Here is a 10216-nt window from a genome sequence, read left to right on the forward strand (position 1 = left end):
AAGGGGAACAACTACTTCAGGTCTCAGAGCGAGTGACGTCACCCGATTGAAACGCTATTAGCGCGCGGCACCTCTAACTAGCCATTTCACATCAGTTACACACGCACTCCCAGAAGGCATTATGCCTAAATGGAGTCCTATTCCCTACATAGTGCACTACTTTTTACCAGAGCAGCCCATATGGTCGTACGATATAGGGAATTGGAGCGTGGCCTTATTGCGTCCAGATCGGCCAATGATGTGTCAGGCAGCAGCGGTGGTTTCACAGGCAGTTGGAGAGGCAGAGCGAGCTGCGTTCAGGAAGAGCGTCTGTTTTCACTCAGCTGATGAGCAGCGGGCAGCCCAGGAAATCTGTACCGTCCCTCTGTATGTCTGCTAATCCCCCCCCCCCCCCCCCCCCACACACACACACACACACACACACACGACACACACACCACACCACACGACCGACCACACACACACACACACACACACACACACACACACACACACACACACACACACACACACACGGAGAGAGAGAACTTTTGAACACGTGAAACACACACACACATACACACAAATGGATCACTTTTGAACGCATGTGAACCACACACAAACATACAACTTTACAGCCCACACACACACACACACACACACACACACACACAGTTAATTGATAATGTATTGAAGAGGCTTACGTTCTATTTTTGCTATATAAAGATGAGCTACATTACCCTGAGGTAATGTCTGAACTCCTACTATTACTGTGTATCACATTATTATTAATCAACACAGGCTGCATCCCAAATGGCACCCTATTCTCTATATAGGGAACTATTGTTGACCGGGGCCCGTAGGGTCTGAAGTAGTGCCCTTCGTATGGAATAGGATACCAGTTAGGACGCGCGTACAGTCTCCCATAAACTAACCCCTGTCTAAGCAGTGACACAAACCAGGCCCAATCCCCCTCTACCCCTGTGCCATTAGTTTGTGATCCCCTCTCATATAGGTTAGTCAGCCTGCTAGCTCTGAGCTCTCCAGGTTTATTTATGGGCTACTTTAACACTTTCACGCTGTGGTAACTCAACGAGGCCCGGCGTCCAGAGACCACACTTTCTGCCAGGGCACATACAGTCACACACATTGCTGTTATGGGCCCCCTGTTGACTCTGGTGGTCTGACCTTTGACCCCTATCTCTCCCTCCAGGCTCAGACGACTGTACGGTGCGCTTCTGGGAGGTCAACACGGGGCGCTGCATGAAGACGCTGGAGGTGGGCGGAGCTGTGAAGAGCGTGGCGTGGAACCCCAACCCGGCCGTCTGCCTGGTGGCTGTGTGCTTGTAAGTCTCCTCCTCCAACAGTCTCTTTCCTCCTAATGGTTGCTCCACTCTTTCCTATGTCCTGAGTTCTCCTCTGTGTCTTCATCACTGAACATACAGTATACTGTATGTGTTCACAGACCGAATGATTTCATAGTGTAGTTTCAGAGGTTAACCAATAACCACTGCAACCAGTTTATAATTGTTAGTATGTGGTACTACTGATGCCGCTGTCAACAAACTTTGAGAGGACATTTCCCCTTTACTACTGTGACATTATCGTGACTTGAGCAACCTGACTCTTTCTCTCTTGGTCTCTCTCTCCCTATCACTCCATCCCCCTCTCTCCCTCAGTGAGAGTACAGTGCTGCTGTTGAACCCAGCTCTGGGAGACAGGCTGGTGGTGAGCTCCACAGACCAGCTGATTACCTCCTATGAGCCCCCAGAGGAGGACAAGGAGCAGGCTGTTACGTGGGCTCTGCCTGAAGGCCCAGAGCACGACAATGGCCACCGCCTCACCCTCACCCACCCCAAGGTAAGAGTCCTGAAACTACCCTCACAGACTAACCCTCACCCACCCCAAGGTAAGAGTCCTGAATCTACCCTCACAGACTAACCTTCACCCCACCCCAAGGTAAGAGTCCTGAACCAACCCTCACAAACTAACACTCACCCCACCCCAAGGTAAGAGTCCTGAATCTACCCTCACAGACTAACCCTCACCCCACCCCAAGGTAAGAGTCCTGAACCTACCCTCACAGACTAACCCTCACCCACCCCAAGGTAAGAGTCCTGAACCTACCCTCACAGACTAACCTTCACCCACCCCAAGGTAAGAGTCCTGAACCTACCCTCACAAACTAACCCTCACCCACCCCAAGGTAAGAGTCCTGAACCTACCCTCACAGACTAACCTTCACCCCACCCCAAGGTAAGAGTCCTGAACCTACCGTCACAGACTTATTCTCACAGGGCTCGACATTAACACTTGTCCTCTTGTCCGGGAAAAGCACAAAAAAAGTTGGACAAGAATAATATAGATTTAAATTCTCCGAATGGCCAAGTAAAAAAAAAAAAAATCACATCACAATATCAAACAATTACTCTGATCAGAAAGCCTACAGGTAAAGTGTAGGTGATATGCATGTTGCCTACAGCCTCATGTCCAAACCCATGCTGACATGAGGGAGGCGCCAGAAAATGTAGCATAACTTTAATGAGCCTTTTAATTAGGGCCTACATAAATACAGGATTAACGCCAGTCATGTTTTACAAATATAATGAATGTTGACATCTTAAGGTTCGATTCTGTAAACATACTCGAGGTGTGGTTTGTTCATATCAAATGGTCGCAAGAGAATAAAGGACAGTACCTGTGGCGCACCGCACATCACCCACCTTGCGTCTGATCGGAGACGGTCAGCATTTTGAAACTGTGTAATCATTAACTTCATTGTTTAAAACCTGGACGTTTTCTGTCGTTTTCTGAAGAGTCTTACCTTGTTTCAAAGTAGCCTAGCCAAAATATGATCCTAGACATATTGGGGGAATTCTTTTATAAATACATAATATGGCATAGAAACCAGCATTTTTCATGTTGGTTTTCAAATCAACGTTATTTTATTGTCCGGCAGCAAAAGGCATACTCCTAGTCATATTAGGGACCCATGCTAGTTGGTGATAATCCCGGTCATATTAGGGACCCATGCTAGTTGGTGATAATCCCGGTCATATTAGGGACCCATGCTAGTTGGTGATAATCCCGGTCATATTAGGGACCCATGCTAGTTGGTGATAATCCCACTCATATTAGGGACCCATGCTAGTTGGTGATAATCCCACTCATATTAGGGACCCATGCTAGTTGATGCATCTTTAGATCTCCCCTCTTTTCTAATTTCTGTCACACGACACCGCTCTTGAGAACAGTCTTTTCCCACTACTTATATTTTGGAACATTTGCATATAGCCTACAGCCGTGTTGTTGAATTTATAATATGAATAAATACAACTTTCAATATTTTAAGCTAAAAGGACTGATCTGTTGCATCAGCCACATTGCTTTTTTTTTAACAGTTTATGTGCAGTGGTTGTATGAATTTTGGATCTGAGTCAGTTTTTTCCCGTAGACCCCAACAAATCCAGGGACGATTGGACACCCTTAATTCCGAGCCCAGGGGGGAATTTATAAAGATATAAAAAGTATTTTGGTTGTAAATGTTGCAATATTTTATAGGCTGTCCGATGATCCTCCAGGAGAGCCTTATTAAAGGTTGCAGTGTTGTATTTTCAGACAGGCTTGAATATGCAAAGATCCTGAAGGCAGAGTTTAGCCTACATTTTGTCTGTTTTTTTTTATGTTATAAAATATAGTAATGCATTTTAAGTGGTTCATTGCATCATACAATGATGTTAAAATGGTGTTACTTGAGCTTTTGGACAAGTAAAAAATCTGTCCTCATTGTCCGAAGGAAAGCCCTGCCTCACCCACCCCAAAGTAAGGCCCAGAAACACTCTCAATCCAAGTTAAATCCCTACCTAACCCAACTCCCCCTCACTCGCCCATTCACTCCCACCCAATCCTTCTCATGACTACTTTAAACTTAGTACCCTTCCCTAACCGTCCTCAAGGTAAAGGCTGTCCTTAGTACCTCCCTAGGATCCTGACCAAGGTTTATCCTTAGTACCTCCCTAGGAACCTGACCAAGGTTTATCCTTAGTACCTCCCTAGGAACCTGACCAAGGTTTATCTAGTACCTCCCTAGGAACCTGACCAAGGTTTATGCTTAGTACCTCCCTAGGAACCTGCCCAAGGTTTATGCTTAGTACCTCCCTAGGAACCTGACCAAGGTTTATCTAGTACCTCCCTAGGAACCTGACCAAGGTTTATCTAGTACCTCCCTAGGAACCTGCCCAAGGTTTATCTAGTACCTCCCTAGGAACCTGCCCAAGGTTTATCCTTAGTACCTCCCTAGGAACCTGACCAAGGTTTATCCTTAGTACCTCCCTAGGAACCTGACCAAGGTTTATCTAGTACCTCCCTAGGAACCTGACCAAGGTTTATGCTTAGTACCTCCCTAGGAACCTGCCCAAGGTTTATGCTTAGTACCTCCCTAGGAACCTGACCAAGGTTTATCTAGTACCTCCCTAGGAACCTGACCAAGGTTTATCTAGTACCTCCCTAGGAACCTGCCCAAGGTTTATCTAGTACCTCCCTAGGAACCTGCCCAAGGTTTATCCTTAGTACCTCCCTAGGAACCTGCCCAAGGTTTATCCTTAGTACCTCCCTAGGAACCTGACCAAGGTTTATCTAGTACCTCCCTAGGAACCTGACCAAGGTTTATCTAGTACCTCCCTAGGAACCTGACCAAGGTTTATGCTTAGTACCTCCCTAGGAACCTGCCCAAGGTTTATCCTTAGTACCTCCCTAGGAACCTGACCAAGGTTTATGCTTAGTACCTCCCTAGGAACCTGCCCAAGGTTTATCCTTAGTACCTCCCTAGGAACCTGACCAAGGTTTATCCTTAGTACCTCCCTAGGAACCTGACCAAGGTTTATCCTTAGTACCTCCCTAGATCCTGACCAAGGTTTATCATGTACCTCCCTAGGAACCTGCCCAAGGTTTAAGTCACAGGGACCAGATAGATAACCAAAACCGGAGTAGATTGTGGTTAGCCTTTTTTCCTCAAGTAAATGGAAAGAAATATAAGAGTTCTTTATTTTTCCCCCAATTAAAACAAATATATATTTTATTGTCACAGAATGCTTATGGCATTTGGAAAGCCTACAATACTAATAGAAGCTAAAATAACTGCAGGGAGATTTTCAAGTGTCTGGAGAGGTTATCATTGGATTAATGTACCTTAGCTGTAGTCCTAGATGCACTGTAAAACATGTATTATAATGTGTTACTATAATAGTGTATAGTAAGTTGTAATATCTCCTCCTTTCTCTTTTTATCCCTCTCTCCCTCCCTGCTTCCTTCCTTTTCCCACCCTCCTTCCTTCCTTTTCCCACTCTCCTTCCTTCCTTTTCCCACCCTCCTTCCTTCCTTTTCCCACCCTCCTTCCTTCCTTCCTTCCTTCCTTCCTTCCTTCCTTCCTTCCTTCCTTCCTTCCTTCCTTCCTTCCTCTCCCTTCCCTTCCTTCCTTCCTTCCTTCTCTCTGCTTCCTTCCTTCCTTCCTTCTCTCTGCTTCCCTTCCTTCCTTCCCTTCCTTCCTTCCTTCTCTCTCCTTCCTTCCTTCCTTCCTTCTCCTCTCCTTCCTTCCCTCCTTCCTTCCTTCTCTCTCCTTCCTTCCTTCCTTCCTTCTCTCTCCTTCCTTCCTTCCTTCCTTCCTTCCTTCCTTCCTTCTCTCTCCTTCCTTCCTTCTCTCTCTCCTTCCTTCCTTCCTTCCTTCCTTCCTTTTCTCTCCTTATCATCCCTCGCTCCTTCTCTCTTTCCCTCCTCTCTCCTTCCTTCCTTTTCTCTCCCCCTCCTCTCTCCTCTCCCTCTCTCTCCCTCCCTCTCTCTCTCCTTTCCTCTCTCTCTCCTTTTCTCTCTCTCTCCTTTCTCTCTCTCTCTCCTTTCTCTCTCTCTCTCCTCTCCTCTCTCTCCTCTCTCTCTCTCCTTTTCCCCTCTCTCCTCCTCTCTCTCCCCTCTCTCTCCTTTTCCCTCTCTCTCCTTTTCCCTCCCTCTCTCTCCTTTTCCCTCTCTCTCTCGCTCTCCTTTTCCCCTCTCTCTCGCTCTCCTTTTCCCTCTCTCTCTCGCTCTCCTTTTCCCTCCTCTCTCGCTCTCCTTTTCCCTCTCTCTCGCTCTCCTTTTCCCCCTCTCTCTCGCTCTCCTTTTCCCCCCCTCTCTCTCGCTCTCTCTCCTCTCTCTCTCTCTCTCTCTCTCTCTCCTCTTTCCCTCTCTCTCTCTCTCTCTCCCTTTTCCCTCTCTCGCTCTCCTTTTCCCTCTCTCTCTCTCGCTCTCCTTTTCCCTCTCTCTCTCTTTCCTTTTCCCTCTTTTCCCTCCCCCTCTCTCTCTCTCCCCTTTTCTCTCTCTCCTTTTCTCTCTCTCTCTCTCCTTTTCTCCCCCTCTCTCTCTCTCCTTTTCCCTCTTCCCTTTTCCCTCCCTCTCGCTCTCCCCTTTTCCCTCCCGCTCTCTCCTTTTCCCGCTCTCTCTCCTTTTCCCTTTTCCCTCTCTCCTCCAGGCAGTGAAGCAGGTAGTTTGGCACGGTAAGGGTGACTACCTGGCCAGCGTCATGCCTGACAACAGCAGCAACCTGCAGGTGCTCATCCACCAGGTGAGCAAGCGGCGAACGCAGAACCCCTTCCGCAAGAACAAGGGCCTGGTGCAGTGCGTCTCCTTCCACCCGCTGCGGCCCTACTTCTTCGTGGCCACGCAGCGCTACGTGCGCGTCTACAACCTCATCAAGCAAGAGCTGACCAAGAAGCTGATGACCAACTGCAAGTGGATCTCCAGCATGGCCATTCACCCTGGAGGTTAGTGCCGCACCAGAGGTCACAGGTCCCCCTCAGAGAAGAATTATGTTGTACTGTAAAGGGTGTGGAGAGAAGGTGAACTGCACTTTCAATAAAGTTTGATTTGAAGTTCATTCTCAAGGATTCAAAGTGTTAATATGATTGATAGAGAAGTCTGAGATGTGTGGAATATCTGGACCATCAAATTGTTTAAATATGTTTTGATCTACGGCTACTTAGAGAATCCAGGATATAGAGTTGTTCTGACCCATCTCTAATTCTCCCTCCTTAATCTTCCTGGTCAGGTGATAACCTGATCTGTGGCAGCTATGACTGCAGACTGGCCTGGTTTGATCTGGACCTCTCCACCAAACCCTACAAGATGCTGCGGTGACTGAACACCATCCATTCACTTATTCATTTGGAATTATTGACAATGAATCATATTTTCTGAACATGGGTTTTTGTTAAATGATGGTTATTCGTAAGATCTGTGTTTTAGTGGTTCTGAAGTTTTATTGTCTGTTTTGTCCCAGGCACCACAAGAAGGCTTTGAGGGGCGTGGCCTATCACAAACACTACCCGCTATTCGCCTCTGGTGCTGATGATGGCAGTGTGATCGTCTGTCACGGCATGGTCTACAAGTAAGTCATCACACCTACTGTGTAATATAATATTACCTCTCTCTCTCTCTCTCTCTCTCTCGTCTTCCTCACTTCTCTCTTCTGTCTGTCTCTCAAGTCTCGCTCTCTCTCAATGTCTCTGAACCCATTTTTGGCTGTCCTCCATCACATATCCACAACCATAGAGCCAGTTAGGTCATAAACATCTATTTTAGTAAGGGTAATGAAGCGTGTACCGTGAGGGCAACACATCTGTCCATCCAACCCCTTCACCAGTCTCCCTCTAATTAGATCTCTTTATATTACATCCAAAGATGGAATGTTATTTTTGGCCAAGTTTCCAACTCACCGAAATGTCGATGCCTATTGTACAGACTGTTTCCTGTATTGTACCTTTTATTTAGACAGTATAACCCTCAACGGCATTTGAATGAAGAAAAAGTTACTTTAGAATATTGTCTGTGTTTGATCTTCTGCAGTGTTCTGATGTCATAACTCATCTCTCTATCCATCTATCTTTCTCTCGTTATCTCTCCCTCTTCCCCTACCTCTCTCTCACAGTGACCTGCTCCAGAACCCTCTCATTGTTCCAGTCAAGGTACTAAAGGGTCACCAGATCACCCACGACCTGGGGGTCCTAGACGTGACCTTCCACCCCACCCAGCCATGGGTGTTCTCCTCAGGGGCCGACGCCACCATCCGCCTCTTCACCTAAACCATTTCTACTGTCACCGTGGTTACGTCAAATTACTCCATATTCCCTGTATAGTGACAAAAGCTCTGCACTATTTAGGAAATAGGGAAACCTCCGGTTACATCTCAAATGGCGCCCTATTCCCTAGACGGTGCACTACTTTTGAACAGGGCCCCTATGTGGGTGGAGCACTATGTAGGGAACATGGTGTGACTTGAGCCAGAGACCACCTGACCACAGCTTGTTTTAACCTGCGGCCTCACCTGAAAACAAATGACCAACAGAGGCTGATTTTGAGATATGTGTGTATTTAGATGCTTCCCAGACTCCTCCCCTGTCCTGTGATGGCTATCCCTCAGGGAAGAACCAATCAAGTGCCTGATATCATGCATATTATCCTCATGTTTAGTAGCCATGTTAGTATTTGTCCAAGCTAAGAGAACACCGAACACCAACCACACAGCCATAATCTCTCTCTCTCTCTCTCTCTCAGTGAAACTGAGACTGTAAAAACATGTCAAATCTGGACTGGGCAGGAAAGCCCATTTCCGTCTGTGTAGCTGTTCTGTACAGCTGCCTCATAGCAGTGGAACCACTAATGCTTGGACCCTTCAGACATCCCCTGTGACAAAATATACTGTAAATCCAGAGAAGGAACTTGCCAATAGAAACAACTATGGAGAACAAAGCTGTTGTGGGCCCCCAGAAGGCCCCTGTCCTATAAGTATCTGTGTAAATCTCTGAGTGTACACAATGGATGTCCAGTTGAGGTTCCTGAGGACTACTGTCAATGACATCAGACTAGTGTTACGATATATGAGCCTTTTTTAACCTCGTTTGAATTGTAAAACCTTCGGACTGCTTTTCACGACATCTTTGTCTGTTTTGCTACAAGTATTTCTTTATAATTCAAACTGGTCTGAGGTGTCTGAAGTGTATTTCTTTATAATTAAAACTGGTCTGAGGTGTCTGAAGTGTGTTTCTTTATAATTCAAACTGGTCTGAGGCGTCTGAAGTGTGTTTCTTTATAATTCAAACTGGTCTGAGGTGTCTGAAGTGTATTTCTTTATAATTCAAACTGGTCTGAGGTGTCTGAAGTGTGTTTCTTTATAATTCAAACTGGTCTGAGGCGTCTGAAGTGTGTTTCTTTATAATTCAAACTGGTCTGAGGCGTCTGAAGTGTGTTTCTTTATAATTCAAACTGGTCTGAGGCGTCTGAAGTGTATTTCTTTATAATTAAAACTGGTCTGAGGCGTCTGAAGTGTTTTGTTTGAGTCTCGCTCTTCATTCTCTTTTGCCTCGCCGGGTCAGGGAGGGTGAACTCAAAACCTCTGAAGTAAATGCAAGCAGGGATGTGGGTTTTCCTACTCATCTCAACCCGACGAGAGCCATCACAAAGTGGAGGATTATAGATCAGTCTCTGTCAGGGCAGGGCTGTGCTACACTGCACACCTGTGTTTCTATCAGAGCCTTTGCCTGAAATTACACCCTATTCTCTATGTAGTGCACTACTTTTGGCCAGGGCCCATCGGTCTCTGAAGCACTACTTTTGACAAATGGCCCATAGGGCTCTGTTTGAAAGTATTTCACTAAATAGGGAATAAGGTGCCATTTGGGTCTCCAGTCCAGTCCAGTCCAGTGGATACAGTGTACTGCACTGCTGTCTGAGCTGGTTAAACATTCATGGCTTCACTGTGTACATGGTCACAAAAGGTTTCTGGCTCAGAAACAGTCAATGTTTTAGCTATGGTCTGACTCTGAAAGCATTGTGAATGAAATGTGATTTGAGAAATGTTGACATTGTCTTCAAAGCAATGCTATTGCCAATGTTCTAGATTACAATAGGAACGATGATAACCACGACCGTGAGAGAACTAAGACGTCTGCACTACAGCGGAGGGATACGCATGTTCTAGATTACAATAGGAACGATGACAACCACGACCGTGAGAGAACTAAGACGTCTGCACTACAGCGGAGGGATACGCATGTTCTAGATTACAATAGGAACGATGACAACCACGACCGTGAGAGAACTAAGACGTCTGCACTACAGCGGAGGGATACGCATGTTCTAGATTACAATAGGAACAATGACGACCACGACCGTGAGAGAACTAAGACGTCTGCACTACAGCGGAGGGATACGCATG

At 46.4% G+C, this 10216-nt stretch overlaps 1 protein-coding gene across 2 annotated transcripts in view; it reads left to right on the forward strand.

Annotated features, from left to right (window-relative positions):
- LOC100380787 (block of proliferation 1) overlaps window positions 1-9320 on the forward strand; it is an 88231-nt gene extending 78911 nt beyond the window's left edge. Inside the window, exons 11-16 of one of the 2 annotated variants that reach the window (XM_014178542.3) lie at window positions 1193-1325; window positions 1659-1839; window positions 6476-6767; window positions 7052-7136; window positions 7283-7390; window positions 7931-9031. In XM_014178542.3, coding sequence (XP_014034017.2) covers window positions 1193-1325; window positions 1659-1839; window positions 6476-6767; window positions 7052-7136; window positions 7283-7390; window positions 7931-8084 — 953 coding nt within the window. In that variant the 3' untranslated portion in view covers window positions 8085-9031. 2 annotated transcript variants of the gene reach the window in all.
- The last annotated feature ends 896 nt before the right edge of the window (window positions 9321-10216 follow it).

This window comes from Salmo salar, chromosome 27 (assembly GCF_965601325.2).
Source record: "Salmo salar chromosome 27, fSalSal1, whole genome shotgun sequence".
NCBI lineage: Eukaryota > Metazoa > Chordata > Actinopteri > Salmoniformes > Salmonidae > Salmo > Salmo salar.